General features: G+C 45.2%; 1 protein-coding gene across 7 annotated transcripts in view; it reads right to left on the bottom strand.

Moving 5' to 3' along the window:
- CAPN1 (calpain 1) overlaps window positions 1–19,477 on the bottom strand; it is a 43,318-nt gene that overhangs the window by 20,411 nt on the left and 3,430 nt on the right. For 5 of the 7 annotated variants that reach the window (XM_058160156.1, XM_058160150.1, XM_058160151.1 and 2 more), the window contains exons 2-8: window positions 14,386–14,464; window positions 9,667–9,963; window positions 7,881–7,950; window positions 4,729–4,847; window positions 3,668–3,801; window positions 1,939–2,107; window positions 1,032–1,115 (exon numbers count right to left, since the gene is read on the bottom strand). In XM_058160156.1, the coding sequence (XP_058016139.1) occupies window positions 1,032–1,115; window positions 1,939–2,107; window positions 3,668–3,801; window positions 4,729–4,847; window positions 7,881–7,950; window positions 9,667–9,933 (843 nt within the window). In that variant the 5' untranslated portion in view covers window positions 9,934–9,963; window positions 14,386–14,464. The remainder of the gene's footprint in view (window positions 1–1,031; window positions 1,116–1,938; window positions 2,108–3,667; window positions 3,802–4,728; window positions 4,848–7,880; window positions 7,951–9,666; window positions 9,964–14,385; window positions 14,465–19,477) is intronic. The other 2 variants (XM_058160154.1, XM_058160153.1) reach the window with 2 other exon arrangements.

Genomic DNA, 19,477 nt, shown 5'->3' with positions numbered 1-19,477 from the left:
GTGGTAACTGGAAATCAGAAATGAGCAAATTGACGTCTATGAGCCGTGGTGGCGCAGTGGATAGAGTGCGGTACTGCAGGCTATTTCTGCTGACTGCCAGCTGACTGCAATTTGGCAGTTCAAATCTCACCAGGCTCAAGATTGACTCAGCCTTCCATCCTTCCGAGGTCGGTAAAATGAGGACCCAGATTGTTGGGGGCAAATATGCTGACTTTGTAAACCGCTTAGAGAGGGCTGCAAAGCACCGTGAAGCGGTATATAAGTGCTATTGCTGAGGGCAAATCTGAAAACAGACTGGGGCCAAAGGATAAATTCAACATGATATCTGAGAAAATCGTGTTACAGGTAATTCTCAACTTACAACCTCAATTGGGATCACTAAGCAAGGAGGCTGTTAAGTGAGTTGTGTCTGATTTTACAACTTTTTTTTTGTTGCTACGGTCGTTAAGCAAATCATTGCAGTTGTTAAGTGAATCGCACGGTTGTTCACTGAATCTGGCTTCCCTTATTAACTTTGCTTGTCGAAAGCTGGCTGAGAAATGACCCTGGGATGCGGCAACTGTTGTAAAATACATTTTACAGTTTCCAAGCGCCCGAATTTTGAGCGTGGGACCATGGGGATGCTGCAACGGTCGTAAGTGTGAGAACCAGCTCTAAGTCACGTTGTTTTCAGGGCTGTTGTAACTTCAAATGGCTGTTAAATGAAGGTTGTAAGTCAAGGACTATATGTACATGGCATGTGATATTATACTTCTGTAGGAGATGGCCAAGCTGAGCCCGAAGGAAGGGTCAAACTGGTCATCGGTCATGAACCCTTTGCGCCCACAAGAGATCTAAGTCCAGTCCACCATGAATTCCTTATCTCCCTCTAATTTCCCTTGGCTGTTAGTAGTTCAGGTTCTCATAGAGAACTTAAGCTTACGATAAAACTTTATATCCATTTGAACGGTCTGGATCTCCTGATTTCCCTGGCGCTTGACATTATTCTTCGCTTTCTAGTTCGGTTTTTGTGCCGGCTCAACGGTTCTCACCTGCTCACCTCCGGTGACCGAGTAAGCATGGCCCTTCACCAGCTTCTTGAAAGTGACCGCTTCCATGTCAAATGCACTCGTGATCTGGAATTCAAAGAGGGAAGAAAAAAGGATTAGAAGAGGAAAAACCTACATTACAAATTTTGAATGCCCTCAAAGAAGTGGAATGGAGCTACACGCAGTCCTCAACCTACAACCGGTCACTTAGTGACCGTCTGAAGTTATGACAGATTTCACGGCATTTGCTTAATGACTGGTTGTAACATCAAGTTGATTGGGTGGATGACCTGATTTAAGACTGTCACGAATTACGACTGAGATGGTCATAGTTACGGTGGTAACTCAAGGACTCGCTATAGAAGTCCATTTCTTAGCTCTGGTTTTAGTACAGTCTTTCATATTTTAATCTGTGTAAATTTGATGTGTCAATGTTTTAAATATATTTACTTGTTTTATAACTTATAAGCCGCCCAGAATCAACTTGCATAAAAATTCAGGAATAAATAATAAAATAATGAGAGCGGGCATCAGAATTTCATTTTTTAATCTGGGCCAGTGTATTCACAGAAAAAAATGACAATAAAAGTCTTATTTTGTTATTTTTATCATCATTATCTTATCTCATCTTATTGTCTTATCTTATTCTATCATCTATCTTATCGTTATATTATATTATCTTTTGTTATATTCTGTTAGCTTAGTTTATATTATTTTAGCTTATGTTATCTTATTGTCTTATCTTCTTCTATCTCATCTCATCTCATTTTACCATAATCTTGTCTTACCTTAATAGTAAATAGTAATAAAGCTTGCCAAATGTCCAATGACTTATGGAGTCCACCCACATGCGCCCCTTTTGCTGGGATGCCCAGAAGCGAAGGCAAGACGAGATCCCCGATATACTCACGTCAATGGAGCATCCCATAAGGGATCCTCTCTCCAGGGCTTTCAAAATGATCTGAAAGAGATCACTGGGAGGCTTCCGGAGATCATACCACTCGGTCACCCCGCCTGTGAAGTCCTCAAACCCTTCAGAGGTGCTTCCTCCAGATAAGGCCTCATAGCAGCCATTCAACCTAGAGAAATATCCGTGTTATAGCATTCTATCCTATTGCAACTCTATGATGATTTTATCATGGCTTTACCTTAATTTAATACTTTTGCTCGCTGATGCTGTACTTAGACTTATATTTATGATTGTTATCAGGGGTGGGTTTCACTTATCTTCGCTACCGGTTGGGAACTGTGACTGTGGTGTGTGCACACAGAGTGTCCGTGATAACATCCAGTCCTGTAAAATCCTCAAACTCCACCCACCTTGCTGCCGCTAGGGGTTTGCCCGAACCAGGGTGAACCGATAGAAACCCACCGCTGGATTATATGTATAGTATAGTATGTTTTATTAGAGTGGTGTGTTGGCCTAGAGGTGGGGCTCTGGCTTCACAATCAGGAGGCTGTCAGTTCGATCCTAGGTAGAGGCAGATATTTCTCTCTCTCTGGGCACAATGAGAATGTATATCTGCTGAACAAAACTCCGCACTGGCAACAGGAAGGGCATCCGGCCAGTAAACACTCAGCTCCATTCAGTTGCCCAGACTCCTCCCAGGAAGGGATTATGGGGTCGTTAAAAGGAGATGATGATGATGATGATGATAATGTGTTTTATTACCGCAATCCCCGACATTGCTGGCTCTGTGGATTGGCAGCAGTGGCAGCAGTGGGAGGAGAACGGATGCTTTCACGCTGCTCGAGCAAATGGAGTTTCCCACACCCATCACTTGTGCTGACCAGTTCCCAATGGGCCGCAGACCAGTACCGGTCTACAGACTTGGGGTTGGGGACCCCTGTTTTATTAGTGTTGTATATCACTACATGATTCCTGTTGGTGCCATATGAAAATCTAAACAAAATAACCTCTAGGGAGAGAGGTAGCATAGTGTTATCTGAATTACAGACCATCCGGCACAGACTGTTTCTCTGCCCATTTCTCAGACGGGGACACTGAGTCTCTTCTCCAGAAGCCAATTCTTGGCAGGTGGGGGGAGCGGGGGCAAGAATGCCAAATCTTCTGACCTGCTAAGATCGACTCTGAAACACTTTCCTCTCAATATATATGCCATATTTTTCGGAGTATAAGATGCATCTTTTCCCTCCCCAAAACAGAGGCTGAAAATCTGGGTGAGTCTTATACTCCGAATGTAGCCCCGCCCAGCTTCTCAAAGGGAGGTTTCAGAGGCTGAAAAAAGCATCAGAAACGGAGCTTCAGAAAAAAAAGCCCCCAAACAGAGCTTCAGAAAAAAAGCCCCTAAACAGAGCTTCAGAAATGAAGCCCACAAACAGAGCTTCAGAAAAAACAGCCCCAAATGGAGCTTAGAAAAAAAGCCCCAAACAGAGCTTAGAAAAAAAGCTCCCAAACAGAGCTTCAGAGGCTTTTTTTCTGAAGTTCTGTTTCGGAGGCTTTCAGAGGTATAAAAAAGTTTTTTTCTGAAACAGAGTTTCAGAGGCAGAAAAAAAAATTAAAAAAAGCAAGGCACAGAGCTCACAACCAAGGAAACATCCCCCACAACTAAGGTGCGTCTTATACTCCGAAAAATATGGTGTGTGTGTGTGTGTATCAAAAATAAAACGATACATACTTGGCATAAGCTTTTTCGAGCAGGGCGCTCCAGAACTCGTTCCCTTCGGCAGAATGAACGAATACCAGCTTGCCGTCTTTTGTCGGGAGCAAATCGTCCACCACCACGTCTATCCATTCCCCAAACTGCCAGATCTGTTTTTCAGAAGACAAAAAGAAGTCAAGAATCCAAAATTTATGGTCAGCCATACTCAATGGCTGCTCTATTAAAGAAACTTGCGATAAGAGTCCACAATCGTGCAACTGTGCTAAACCAACAATCTCGGCCTTTTTTAAAAGCGCCTTCAGTCAATAAGGGTAGTCCTCGATCTACAACCACAACCAAACCCAAATTTTCTGTTGTTAAATAAATTCTGCCCCGTTTTACGAACTTTCTTGCCACCGTGGTTAAGCGAATCACTGCAGTGGTTAAGTTAGTAACGCGGTTGTTAAGTGAATTCGGCTCCCGCCTTGATTTGGCTTTTCAGCAGATCGCAAAAGGGGATCGCGTGATCTTGGGACACAGCAACCGTCATAACTATGAGACGGTTGCCAAGCGTCTGGATTTCGATCCCGTGACCATGAGGACGCTGCAAAGTTCATAGCTGTCAAATACGGTCCTAAGTCACATTTTTTCAGCGCCGTCGTAGCTTTTGAACGGCCACTAAGTGAATGGTTGTAAGTTAAGGACTAACTGTAGTTTTTCTCACTTTAAGGGCAATGGGGAAATGCACCATCAGACTCGCAAGACTCAAGGGAACGTTATGATGAATATAGAGCTATGGAACTCCTGGTTGTAATTCTTCTCTGGACTACCTCGCAGGGGTAGTACACCCTGCTTGTATTTCAAGAATAGAATAGAATGGAATTTTTATTGGCCAAGTGTGATTGGACACACAAGGAATTTATCTTGGTGCAGATGCTCTCGGAGTACGTAAAAGAAAAGAGACCTTCATCAAGGTATAACACTTACAACACTTAATGATAGTCATAGGCTACAAATAAGCAATTTCAAAATTTCAAAAAGAAAAGAGGAAACAAATCCGTGGGACCTGGAACAAAGGATCGGTGAGAGGTATTTACCTGGAAGTGGAAGATACCAGCATACCCGTTCTGAAAGCTTTGTCCGTGGGGGACCACGCGATGGAGAAGGGGGTCGTTCAGTGTGAGTGACGCAATGGCAGCTAACAGCCAACAGTCTCCTAGAGAGAGAGAGAGAGAGCGATACCAGAAAATTCAGCCGGCTATCCAGAAGAGGTCAATAAAAATTAGAACATAGAATAACAGGGATGGGAGCAGAGCAGGGTGAAATGATCCCGGTGTCAGGCCTGGAAACCATATTAGACTTCCAGCGTTCCAGACGCTGCCACATTTTTTCCCCCTGAGGGGAGAAGGGGGGTTGAGGGGTATGGTAACATTCTTCAAGCGGTCAAGGTCGGATGGTGTTCACATCTGCAGGAAGAGTGGCAAGAAGATATTCGAATGAACTGGAAGAACGTGGGACCATGTGACCATCAAAGGGGTCAGGGGGGTGGGACTCTTGGGGTTTGTATAACTGGGAAAAGAATCCGTAACTTCAGTTTTGGAATTGCACTCATCGTGTGACAGTCTCCTTATGCTAGTAAAGAACTCTGGAAAAGAAATACCTCCGAGTTTCTTTTACGCAGAAGAGGTATTTCTGGAACCTTGACACCCGGTTCAGACCGGATCGGGTGATCCGGTAGCGATGGTGGCGGGTGGTTCCGTGAACTGGTAGCAAAAATCCCTGCCCCCCCCGCCCATGCCCAGCTGAGCCGCGCGACCGTCAGAGCCTTTTATTTTTTATTTTGAAAAGCATTTTTTTAACCACCTCTTCTGCCAAATAGGTTGTAAAAAAAATGCTTTTAAAAGGTTAAAAAAAAAGGCTCTGATGATCCCAGCTGAGCTGCCTGATCATCAGAGGCTTTTTTTTTTTTTTTACTTTTAAAAGCATTTTTCTGGGTCCGCAATCGGTCGGGAGGACTATAGAGGGGCGGCGGAACTGCCAACCGTGTCTGGAATTATCACAAGCTGCAACCTGTTGCTTAGCCCCAAAGTTGGCTTGTGTCGTGTCCCACTCCTCCGCTGACGGCCGGGTCAGGGAAATCCAAATCAGGTGTGCCTCTGCAGCTCTGCCAAAGTCCTAGCAAAGTCCTCAGGGCAGGCAGGAGACCAGAAAGTGACTTCAGCAAGATAGGTTTAGACTTTGCCTGACTCAGAGACTGCCAGAAAGCAGGTCCTTTATATAGGCCATGGGGTGTGGCTCCATGACTCAGCACTTATCCAGGCCTGCCCCTTCCTTCCTTCTGTTGCCTCCGTCTATCAAGTCTTCTGAAGCGAGGGTCACTCCAGTCGGCAGCTGTTGGTAATTGACCTCCCTCAGGCTCACATGCTGTGGGGGAGGGGGAGGGGTCTAGTTGCTCCGTTTGCCTGGGCATGGAGCCAGAGCTGGGGGCTGGAGGCACTTCTTCCTCCTCGGCCTGTCTGGGCATGGAGCCAGGGCTGGGGCTGGGAGATGCCCCCTCCTCAGCCTGCCTAGGCATGGAGCCAGGGCTGGGGCCGGGAGGCATGCTAGGACATTCTTCAGCGTTCGGAAGCAGATAAGCAGACCCCGGCTGTGGTGGTGAGATCGGACGAGACACAACAGCTTGTTGCCCCAGGGTGGAGTGGCAAAAAAGGGTGTGGAAGCAACCGGTGGGCAAAAAAAAAACTCCTATAACTGCTGCTGAGGCCAGAAGCAATGGGTGGAAGCTGTTCCAAAGTAAATCCAACCGGGCACTAAGAAGGAATTTCGCGACAGGGCCTCCAGAAGTTGAGGGTGCTCCAACAGTGGAAGTTTTCAAGAAGAAACTGGGCAGCTGTTTTGTCTGAAGTGTTATACTAAAGGGACCATGGAGGTCTTCTAGTCCAACCTCCTGCTCAAGCAGGAGACCCTACATCATTCTGGGTATGCCTGGTTTAATGAAAAGAAGGACTAAGGGAGACATGATAGCAGTATTCCAATATCTCGGGTTGCCACAAAGAAGAGGGAGTCCAAGCTATTCTCCAAAGCACCTGAGGGTAGAACAAGAAGCAATGGGTGGAAAGTTCACGTGAAGTGTTAATACCACTTTATAATGCCTTGCTAAGGCCACACTTGGAATATTGCATTCAGTTTTAGTCGCCACGATGTAAAAAGGATGTTGAGACTCTAGAAAGAGTGCAGAGAAGAGCAACAAAGATGGAGGCTAAAACATATGAAGAACGGATGCAGGAATTCGGTATGTCTAGTTTAATGAAAAGAAGGACTAGGGGAGACATGATAGCAGTCTTCCAATATCTCAGGGGTTGCCACAAAGAAGAGGGAGTCAAACTATTTTCCAAAGCACCTGAGGGCAGAACAAGAAGCAATGGGTGGAAACTAATCAAGGAGAGAAGCAACCTAGAACTAAGGAGAAATTTCCTGACAGTTAGAACAATTAATCAGTGGAACAATTTGCCTCCAGAAGTTGTGAATGCTCCAACACTGGAAGTTTTTAAGAAGAGGTTGGACAACCATTTGTCTGAAGTGGTGTAGGGTTTCCTGCCTGGGCAGGGGGTTGGACTAGAAGACCTCCAAGGTCCCTTCCAACTCTGTTATTCTATTATATTCTAATTCCATTCCATTCCATTCCTCTATTCTATTCTATTCTATTCTATTCTATTCTATTCTATTCTATTCTATTCTATTCTATTCTATTCTATTCTATTCTATTCCATATTTTCTCTATTCTATTCTATTCTATTCTATTCTATTCTATTCTATTCTATTCCATTCCATTCCATTCCATTCCATTCTATTCCATTCCATATTTTCTCTTATTCTATTCTATTCTATTCTATTCTATTCCATTCCATTCCATATTTTCTCTTATTCTATTGTATTCTACTGTATTCCATTCCATTCCAATTCCAATTCCAATTCCAATTCCAATTCCAATTCCAATTCCAATTCCAATTCCAATTCTATTCCTGACAAATGGTTGTCCAATCTCTTTTTAAAAGCCTCCAGGGATGGAGCACCCACCGCTTCTGCTGGCAAGCCGTTCCACTGGTTAATTGTTCTCACCGTCAGGAAATCCCTCCTTAGTTCTAGGTTACTTTCCTTAAGCTTTTCAACTCCCGTCTGATTGGGGGGAAAAGACAGCAAAGGGCCCAGGGATGTGGAAACCCATGTGGCTGCAGGTCTCGCCACTCACCCAGAGCTCCTTGACAGACATCGGTCCGTGTGGCGCCATCTATAATGAAAAGTGGGTTTCGGCACATTTCCTGAAAGGTTCAAAGAGACAAAGCTGTTAAATGGCAGACTAACTTGAGAACACTGGCTACATCTGGTACCATTTGAGCCCGAAAGGGATCAGCTGGATGTCCTCAGGGAACCCCCAAGCCCTCCCCTGAAGTGGGCATTGACCACCTCCTGTCTCTGATCCAAGAATTAATCCACAGGCCATCCGTATTCATAGCTTTCAGGTAGGCTAGATCAGGGGTCTCCAACGTTGGTCCCTTTAAGACTTGTGGACTTCAACTCCCAGAGTTCCTCAGCCAGCTTTGCTGGCTGAGGGACTCTGGGAGTTGAAGTCCACAAGTCTTAAAGGGACCAAGGTTGGAGACCCCTGGACTAGATCGCGCCTGAACCCGCCTAGTCACTTTTCAAACAACAGATAGCCTCTGACTTATAATCATATAATGACGGTTTGAAATTTACCGCGGCTTTGGAAAAAGCGACTTTAAAGTTACGACTGTCGGACCCCCACCCCACCCCAACCCCCCGTGGCCCCATGGTTCACAATCTAAATGCTTGGCAACCGGCTCAGATTTATGGACATTGCGGTCGTGCGATCGTCATTCGCGACCTAGAGACCACCCAGGACCAGAGGTGGGCTGCTTGAAGTTCGCAGGGGGTTCGGGAGAACCTCTAGTTAAGATTCGGTGCAGTTCAGAGAACCCCCAAATCCCACTCCTGGCTGGCCCTGCCCACCCGATCCCACCCCACCCCTCCCAGGAGTCCCCACGCGGCCCGTTTTGGATGCAGGTAAGTGCAGGGCGTGCGCGGAGGCTCGGGGAGGGCGAAAAATGTGCCTACTGAAAGTTTGGAGGGCAAAACGCCCCCCCACCCCATGGTGCAGGAGGCCGACTAGGCCACGCCCACCATGGCCACGCCCACCCAGCAACTGGGCAGAGAACCCCTTGCTAAAATTTTTGAAGCCCAGGACCCCTCCAGAGAAACAAAAAAAGTTCTTTTAAAAAGATGAATTTTATTTTATTTATTTTATATTATTATTTCAATTTCTATACCGCCCTTCTCCCGAAGGACTCAGGGTGGTTTACAGCCAACTAAGAACAACAAATATAAAAATTAAAAACAAATTTAAAAGATTAATTTAAATAGGCTGAAAATTCTAAAAACTATTAAAAAAAACCCATTAAAAAACTATTAGGCCAGTCCTGCACGATGAAATAAAAGAGTCTTCAACTCACGCCGGAAGGCCCGGAGGCCAGGGAGTTGGCGTATCCCTGAGGGTAGCTCGTTCCAGAGGGTTGGAGCCCCTGCAGAGAAGGCCCTCCCCCTGGGAGTCGCCAGTCAACATTGTCTGGCCGACGGCACCCTGAGGAGACCCTCTCTGTGGGAGCGCACTGGTCGATGGGAGGCCACCGGTAGCAGCAGGCGGTCCCGTAAGTAACCCGGTCCTAAGCCATGGAGCACTTTAAAGGTGATAACCAACACCTTGAATTGCACCCGGAAGGCAACCGGAAGCCAGTGCAGCCTGCGCAGGATAGGTGTTATATGGGAGCTTCAAGCCGCTCCCTCAATCACCCACGCGGCTGCATTCTGGACCAGTTGAAGCCTCCGGGTACTCTTCAAGGGGAGCTCCATGTAGAGAGCGTTGCAGTAATCCAGGCAGGAAGTGACGAGGGCGTGAGTGACTGTGCATAGGGAATCCCGGTCCAAGAAGGGTTCTGCCTCCTTAAAAATTCAAGACTCACCGTTGGGCGTTTCCACTTGACTCCGTAGGTCTTCGAAGAATTCGGCCCCAGTTCCTTGAACCCCAGCGAAGAGGCCGTGGCAGGGAAGGTTTCGTCCCGGAAGAGGCTCCCGTTCTGCAGGCATTCGCTGTGAAGCCTCTCGAAATCCTGACCCAAGTGCTTGACTGCGTTCTCATGTTTCCCCAAACCCAGCTCTTTGGCCCGTTGCTTCTGGACTTGAGCCGAGACTCCGGTACAATAAATTGGGACTATGACCTCTTCCGACATCTTGGTGGATTATCCAAGTAATCAAATTCCCTGAAAGAGGCAAGAGAGGAGATACAGCCTGGTTGGTTGTTGTTTTTTTACAAAAAGAGTTCTCCACTCCTCTGAATACAACAAAATACCTTATGCCACCAGACTTGAAATCCTGGGTTTAGAAAACTTAGAACTCCACCGCCTTCGACATGACCTGAGTTTAACTCATAGAACCATCTATTACAATGTCCTTCCTGTTGAAGACTACTTCAGCTTCAATCGCAATAATACACAAGCACACAATAGATTTAAGCTTAATGTGAACCGCTCCAATCTTGATTGCAGAAATATAACTTCAGTAACAGAGTTGTAAATACTTGGAACACACTACCTGACTCTGTGGTCTCTTCCCAAAATCCCCAAAGCTTTAACCAAAAACTGTCCACTATTGACCTCACCCCATTCCTAAGAGGTCTGTAACGGGCGTGCATAAGAGCACAAGCGTGCCTACCATTCCTGTCCTATTGTTTCCTTTCATTATATCCAATTTATATAGTTATTACATACTTATGCTTATATATATGCTTATATATTATATAGTTACTTTCATGCTTATGCTTATATATACTGTTGTGACAAAATAAATAAATAAAATAAAATAAAAATAGGTGGCCCAGTGGCTAAGCTTGTCGATCAGAAAGGTCGGCAGTTTGGCGGTTCGAATCCCTAGTACAGGTCTGTTGCGTGAGCAGGGGGTTGGACTAGATGACCTCCAAGGGCCCCTTCCAACTCTGTTACTGTTACACATTCTAGTTGGTAGGAAAACAACATCATAGTTGGTATCTATTATGTTCAAGCCTCTAGTCCTCATGGTTACTGGAAAGAAATCGAAAGCGTTAACCGCACAGAATATCCAAAATAAAGACAAGGAGCTTTATTAGGTCGCAGGTCTAATAAAATATGCACACAAAATATGCACACACACAAAAAAATGACAGAATTTATTACGACCTCAGATCAGAAGTGAAAAGAAAGCAATATGGACGGTCCTTGACTTACGGCCACAATTGGGCTCAGAATTTCGGTCGCTAAGTTATGCGGTTAGCAACCATGATTGAAGTTGGGCTGGAGATAAAAGTCATCCTGCGATTAGAGCTGGTTTCACGGCTATTTTTACCGTGGGTTGTTATGCAAAACCCATGGTTGTTAAGTGAGCATACAGTTGTTAAGTGAACTTTGTAGCATTGTAAAGCATTAACGTGATTTATGACTTAATTTTCGAGCCAGCCGAGCGGTTTAGAGTTCAAGCAAGCTATGACGTGATGCATCTATACCCCATTGTGGAACCTCAGCCTGCTCTTGTTAAATAAGCCACAATTTATTTATTATTATTTTTTTTTAATTTACATTTATATCCCGCCCTTCTCCGAAGACTCAGGGCGGCTTACAGTGTATAAGGCAATAGTCTCATTCTATTTGTATATTTTACAAAGTCAACTTATTGCCCCCCCAACAATCTGGGTCCTCATTTTACCTACCTTATAAAGGATGGAAGGCTGAGTCAACCTCGGGCCGGGCTTGAACCTGCAGTAATTGCAGGCTGCTGTGTTCTAATAACAGGCTTCTAACAGCTTGAACTATTACAGCCCTATTACGGCCCTATTATGGCCAATGACTTGGCTCAGCCACAAACCATGGTTTATAAAGCAGGCCTGCACGAAAATGGCTTTATAAACCAGCCACAGAATGAAAGCCTGCCAGCGTGAAGATCAAATTATTAAATTAAGGAGTTGGCATGGTGACCGCTGCTGCTGTATTAAACATGTCTACGTGTTTGCTGACGAGAACATCTGTTTTATATAAGGAATGTCCTTCAAAATCCTGGAACTTCCCTAGGAAAGCTTGCAATTCAGCAAGATAACCTCGCGCAAGTCGGAGTCCCTAAGGAATTTCAATTGTTGAATTTAGGTCATTCCAAAGAGTCCCCCTCCCTCCTTTCTCCTTCCCTACATGAAGAAAACAGGCAGATGTTACAGGAACGAAGGATTTAAAAAAAAAAAACAAGCTTAAAGGGAAAAAAATAAAGGGGAGAAATTAGAAGGTACAGAATGTATTAGACATGTATAATATGTAAATAATGAATATATAAGAATCTAGAAAAGTAAAGCTATTAGTATTAGATAATTTAATGTAAATAAAGAAAAGGGGATAAGAAAGAAAATAAACTAACAAATGTGATTAGGGGAGGAAAGGGGTCTCTGGTGGCTCAGACTGCTAAGACAGTCTGTTATTAACACAGCTGCTTGCAATTCCTGCAGGTTCTAGTCCCACCAGGCCCAAGGTTGACTCAGCCTTCCATCCTTTATAAGGTAGGTAAAATGAGGACCCAGATTGTTGGGGGGGCAATAAGCTGACTTTGTATATAAATATACAAATAGGATGAAGACTATTGCTAACATAGTGTAAGCCGCCCTGAGTCTTCGGAGAAGGGCGGGATATAAATGCAAATTAAAAAAAAAAAGGTATAAAAGCGAAAGAAGACCACTAAGAAACGCCGTTTAGAAATAGGAAATATTTATATGTTGCGTGTTTGTCAGATTGTGTATCACATTAAAACAATAAAAAAAATTAAAAAACAAAACGAGAATAACCAAATCTTGCCGTGGCGGGCAAAGAAATGAATTTCCTTCCTTCCTTCCAAGTTTCTGGCCCTCATGATTGCAAAGCAGGGGGCAAGGCTTTGGAGAAAATCTGAAGAGAGAAATCGGGGCTTTGAAATCACGGCAAAAAAGAAAAGAAAAAAAAAAGTCGAAAGTTGGTTCCATAGGCTGAGATCTTTGTTTTTTTGGAAACAGACCGGGTTCGGTCCAGATCTAGCAGTCTTTTCAACCAAGCATGGCACTCACTGGCACCGGTTTCTCCCAATACCCATTAAATGCCACCTGTTGTATTCTTGGCATTCCAGTTTCCAAGCGTCAGAAGCCCAAAAGGGACACTCTCTCTCTCTCTCTGAATTCCTGCCTGCATGGCTATCCCTGTTGAACGAAAGCCAAGGGGGCCGATCCTTTTTCCTGCCAGCTCTTCATCTGTCTCAGAAGCTGGGATCCAAGATCACCGCCCCAGAGGTTTAGGAAGAGTAAGGGAAGATTGTTTTGCGGGTTCTCGGGCTTACGACCGTTCAGTTTAGCGACCGTGCAATTGAGACCACATCCCAGGGGCCACGGGGTTGTCATTGGCGACCTTCCCAGCCGGCTTCCGACAAGGGAAGCCAAAGAAGGAAGCTGGATTTGTTTAACAACCGCGGGGATGGGCTTAACCACCATAGCCAAAAAAGTCATGAAATTAGGTGAGTCGTTTAACAATTGCCCTAAGGGGTGAGAGGCTGATGGTTGATGAAGCAGTGTGGAAGACTGACAAAGATAAGCAAACTTTCTTCCTTCCTTCTGCCCTCTCTCCCTCTTTCCTTCCTTCCTTTCATCCTCCCTCCTTCCTTCTTTCATCCCCTTTCCTTCCTCCCTCCCTGCCTTCCTCTCCTCCTTCCTTTCCTTCCTTCAGCCCTCCCTCCCTCCTTCTTTCATTCTCCCTTTTTTCCTTCCTTCCTTTCCTCCTCCCTCCCTCCTTTCATCCTCCTCCCTTCCTTCCTTCTGCGCTCCCTCCGTCCTTTTCATCCTCCCTTCTTTCCTTCCTTCCTTTTCTCCCTCCTTCCTTTCTTCCTCCCTCCCTCCCTCCACCCTCTTTCTTTCTTTCCTTCCTTCTGCGCTCCCTCCTTCCTTTCTTCCTCCCTCCCTCCCTCCGCCCTCTTTCTTTCTTTCCTTCCTTTTGTGCTCCCTCCCTCCTTTTCATCTTCCCTTCTTTCCTTCCTTCTGTCCTTCCTTTCTTTTCTCCCTTCTTCCTTTCTTCCTCCCTCCCTTCACCCTCCTTTCTTTCCTTCCTTCCTTCTGCGCTCCCTCCCTCCCTCTCTTTTTTTTAATCTGCCCATCTCCCTTAGAGAGGAGTTCTGGGCGCTCTGCGTACAATGTAATCAATATATAGAATAGAATAGAATAGAATTTTTATTGGCCAAGTGTGATTGGACACACAAGGAATTTGTCTTGGTGCATATGGTCTCAGTGTACATAAAAGAAAAGATACGTTCATCAAGGTACAACATTTACAACACAATTGATGATCAATATATCAATGTAAATCATAAGGATATATATATATATATATATACAACAAAGGATAAAATTAACATTAAAATCAAAATTAATTTAAGATTCAAAAGTTCGAAATAACATTGCCACCTTTCAAAAGGCGAAAAATTCGCCAAATCGCCTGGAGTGGCTTTCAGACAGTGTCTCCAAAACTGGTCCATCCCATTTTGGCCCTATACCTCCAAGGAGCAGTTGAGTACCTTCCCATCTATTTTAAGGTGGTGTCTATGCGTTGAAGTGGGTGCGAAAAAAGCAATTGGTTGAACTCGGTTAGCGCTGACCTTACCTGAGTTAAATGAAGGCAGGTTGGGTTGGCTAAGGCTTGGATGAGACACCACCAGGAAATTCTAGGGCTCCAGGCTGAGCTAGGAAGACCAGAAGAAACAGTTAACAGTAACAGAGTTGGAAGGGACCGTGGAGGTCATCTAGTCCAACCCCCCCTGTTCACGCAGGAGACCTGAACTAGGGATTCAAACCGCCGAACTTCCAACCTTTTTGATCGACAAACTCAGCGTCTTAGCCACTGAGCCACCTAATCAGGCTCAAATGCAAACTGTCAAGAGAATTACAGCGATGTGTCTCTAAGTAAGGCAGTCCTTGACTTAGAACCACTTCCCTAGCGACCGTTCGAAGTTACCACGGGGGAAAAAAAGTAACTTACAACCAATCCTCACACTTACAACTGTTACAGTTGGCAACCGGCTGGTATTGATCGATTAAATTTATATTCTGCCCCTTTCGCTCTGCAAAGCGCCCTAACAACCCCTTGATTCACTTAACAGCCGCAGCGTTTTGCTTAACAACGGTGGCGAAAAAGTTCATAAAATCAGGTGCGACTCAGTCCAAAACTCCACCTTGCTTAGCAACGGAAATTCTAGTCCCACTTGCGGTCAGAAGTCGAGGACTCCCTGTAATTAGGAATCCGTTCAAGTAGGTAGGTTTTACTTTTGACCCTGGCAATAAATAATCAATAAATCTCACCCTCCACCCACTTCAGTATTTTCAGTATTTCTCCTGCCTATCATCATGATCCTTGTCTGTGGGGATTCTCAGTCATCCAGGTCATGGCTGTCCCAAACCTCAACTCTGAGGAAGAAGAAGCAGCTTCTTGGATGAGAAGCGAAACGTCTCCAAAGAAAATCAGAAAGTCCAGTAGCCTCTTGGAAAAAAAACCTGTGGGACAATCACGAATACCCTTGCTTAAAGGTAAAGGTTCCCCTGGCATGTATGTGCTAGTCGTTCCCGACTCTAGGGGGCGGTGCTCATCTCCGTTTCAAAGCTGAAGAGCCAGCACTGTCCGAAGACGTCTCCGTGGTCATGTGGCCGGCGTGACTCAACGCCAAAGGCGCACAGAAAACGCTGTTCCCTTCCCACCAAAAGTGGTCCCTATTTTTCTACTTGCATTTTTTTTACCTGCTTTCGAACTGCTAGGTTGGCAGAAGCTGGGACAAGTCATGGGACCTCACCCCGTGACGCAGCACTAGGGATTCGAACCGCTGAACTGCCGACCTTTCGATCGACAAGCTCAGCGTCTTAGCCACTGAGTCACCGCGTCCCATCCTTGCTTACCCCTACATAAAAGGAAAGAAGCAAACATGAAAACCTCAAGCCAATGAAACGTTATTTATTCCACTTTACTGCATCTAGGGAAATGCCTTGGACCAGCATTCATCCGGTGTGCAGAATTCATAAAAAGTAAAATGCCAGGTGGGCATAAAGGTGTGTTCTATTTTGCATTTCCTCCAGCTAAGGAGAAGTTAATGATCTGCTTGCTATTTTGGCCGCTTCCCAGAATAACCCTGGGCAAATGTAAAAATTGCAGTGGTCAATTTTAACATGTGTGTGTGTGAGAGAGAGAGGGGAAAAAATACGTAGCAAGGAATTTTATTTTATTTTAAAATCAAACCTTGGAATCTTGAAGAAATTATGCTTCTTGTAGCTCAGCATAGTGGTATTTTATAGAATAACAGAGTTGGAAGGGACTTTGGAGGTCTTCTAGTCCAACCCCTTGCTCAAGCAGAAAATCCTATGTTATTTCGAACAAATGATTGTCCAATTTCTTCTTGAACCAGTTCCACTAGTTAATTGTTCTCATGGTTAGGAAGTTTCTCCTTAATTCCAGATTGCTTCTCTCCTTGATTAGTTTCCACCCGTTGCTTCTTGTCCTGCCTTCAGGTGCTTTGGAGAATAGCTTGACTCCCTCTTCTTTGGGGCAGCCCCTCAAATGCTGGAAGGCTGCTATCCTGTCACCCCAGCCCTTCTTTTCATTAAACTAGACATACCCAGTTCCTGCAACCGTTCTTCATATGTTTTAACCTCCAGTCCCCTCATCATCTTGGTTGCTCTTCTCCGCACTCTTTCTAGAGTCTCAACATCTTTTTTATAACATGGTGGATTTTATAATATGGATGCAGTATTCTAAAGTGTGCTCTTTTAAAGTTTTAAACTTACTCGTCCTGTAGGTTGCTAGAGATTTCTTTTTTAAAAAAAAAGAGCAAAACCCAGATGTAAAGTGAACAAATAGGCTAAAGATGGGGTTACAGGTAGTCCCCGAGATAGCATTGCCATTAGGATCGGAACTAAGCGATGTGGTTGTTAAGTAATTCCACTTATGACTGTATGACTGTAACTTTGTTGCTTGTATCCTTACGATCTATATTGATAGTGATTGTTTCCTGATGGCTTATTTGTACCGTATAACTATCATTAAGTGTTGTATCATTAAGTTTTAAATTTGTACCCTATGACTATCATTAAGTGTTGTGTTGTACCTTGATGAAGGTATCTTGTCTTTTATGTACACTGAGAGCATATGCACCAAGACAAATTCCTTGTGTGTCCAATCACACTTGGCCAATAAAAAAATTCTATTCTATTCTATTCTATTCTATTCTATTCTATTCTATTCTATTCTATTCTATTCTATTCTAAGCTGCACCCTACTGGACAGCCATTTTTGACACGTTGTTAAGCAAATCACCACAGCTGTTAAGTGAGACACATGGTTGTTAACCGAACCCAACTTCCCCCATCGACTTCTGTTGTCGGAAGCTGGCTGGGAAGGGAAGAAATGGGACTCACCCAGGGATACTGCAACCTTCATAAATAAAAGACTCCGAAATTTTGATCAAGTGATTGTGAGAATGCCGGGATACTCAGAAAGGGGAGGACAGGTTATATAATAAGTCACTTTTTTCCACGCTGTTATAACTTTGAACAGCCGCTAATTGAATGGTTGCGATTGTAGGAAGTTCGCACCCACCTCTCTCCTAGGAAAATGAGGTATTTTAGGAAATATTTAAAAAGGGCAGAATATTTCCCCTAAATGGGAGGCAGAAACTCAGCCCCCTCCATCCCGCCAGCCTTTGTCAATGGGACTTTTAAGGCCCTGGCCAATCTATTCTACATAACATAGATCTACTTCCTTCAGGCAGAGCCATAGTAGGAATTGCCGAAAGCAGCAGTCACCAACCGGTGGTCCGTGGACCACTGGTGGTCCGTGAGAAAATTTTGGTGGTCCGCAGAAACATGGTTTGCATTTTTTATATTGCACTAAATCAGGGGTCCTCAAACTACGGCTCCTGGGACGGATATGTGCAATGAATGGTTGTGTTGCTGCAGTCAGTCTCCTCCTTCGGGGTCTTTTTGTGTGTGGGGGGATGAGATATTCCGACTCGGGGTCTGCTTCAGCCTCCTGGTGTGGGGCTTTGGGTGAAGGCTGGAGGGAAGTGCCGCTGGTGGCGAACAGCCGGAGGGCCTGGTTCTAGTAGGACTGCATCATGGCCTGGAACTGGCTGACCATCTCAGCCCGCTGAGCCTCCAGGTGCCAGTACTTGGCCTTGCACTTCCGCAGATCTTCTCTCTGCTTGGAAAGCCTATGCTCGTAGTCCTCAGTGAGGTGCTTCTGCTGAGCCTCCTTCTCGGTCAAATCCAATTAGAACTGAGCTGTTTTGCCAACTCTTGTGGCAGCTGCTTAGCTCCAGCAACTGCTTCCTGTGGGGCCCTGAGGAGCTCGGGTGGGTGGGTGGGCAGGCGAGGAGGGGCTGGGAGGGGAGGGGCAAGTAGAGGTCGGCGAGGTGCGCCTCTCAACGTGACATCGAGTTGACCACGTCCACCCAATCACATAACCACCTAGCCATGCCCACCCAGGCATATGATCATTAGGCAGATCATACTAGTGGTCTGCAAAATTTAAAATTATGAATATAGTTGGTCCCTGAGATCTGAAAGGTTAGTGACCCCTGGCCCAAAGCCCCTTCATTACATCATCACCCAACAAGGCTCAACCAAGCCTGGGACACAGACAACCTACAAAGTTACCCCTGCATGGCCCCATGGGAGTCTGACAACCAATCAGAAGACAAGCTCAAATTCAAAAGCCCAGAGAAGGTATACCCCAAATCTTCAAGGCATGTGATCCTGTCCACCACTGAAAACCATCTTTCCAAGCAACTTCCATGAATCCAGTGTCTTTCCCTCCCAGCCCCCACTTGGAACTGAATCCAGAAGGATATTTCTGCCAACGTAAGTCAAGGACTAGCTGTAACGGTGATCCTATTAAGGTGACTAGGTGGCTCAGTGGCTAGGACACTGAGCTTGTCGATCAGAAAGGTCAGCGGTTCGAATCCCTGGTAGAGGGTCTCCTGCGTGAGCAGGGGGTTGGACTAGATGACCTCCAAAGGTCCCTTCCGACGGTGCTACTGTTATTACTGGAAGACATTTGAACAAATCCTTTAAGAGATGATTCACGGCTTCAGAAAACCTTTGGCAGACCCGCCCATCGTAGGAATAAGTTGAGACTTGCTCAGACGGTATCAGGAGAAGGTGCGAATGAAAGACCCGAGAAACAAATCCACACTTCACAATGACCCAAGGTAGGTATCAGGGCAAAAAAGGAAGGGAAAAACAAACAAACCACATTTCAAACACCGACTCAATATTTTGACCTAGCCAGATCTCGCCGTATTTACAAAACTTGTCTTGTTGTTGCAAAACACACGGTTTGAGAAAGTTTGGCTGCAACTATAAAGCCATAGGGGACGCGGTGGCTCAGCGGCTAAGACGCCGAGCTTGTCATTCGAAAGGTCGGCAGTTCGGCGGTTCGAATCCCTAGCGCCGCTGGGTAACGGGGATGAGCTCCTGTGACTTGTCCCAGCTTCTGCCAACCTAGCAGTTCAAAAGCACGTAAAAAAAAAAAAAAAAGCAAGTCGAAAACCATCTTGATCTGCAACAACTGTTCTTCAGGAGGTGACCGACATACAGGTAGTCCTTGAGTTATGACCGCAACTGAGCCCAAAATTTATCTTGCTAAGTGAAACATTCGTTAAGTGAATTTTGCCTCATTTTGCGACCTTCCTTGCCATCATCGTTAAGTGAAT

This window comes from Ahaetulla prasina, chromosome 17 (genome assembly GCF_028640845.1).
Source record: "Ahaetulla prasina isolate Xishuangbanna chromosome 17, ASM2864084v1, whole genome shotgun sequence".
Classification (NCBI taxonomy): Eukaryota; Metazoa; Chordata; class Lepidosauria; order Squamata; family Colubridae; genus Ahaetulla; species Ahaetulla prasina.
This window is presented reverse-complemented; position numbering and strand designations above follow the sequence as displayed.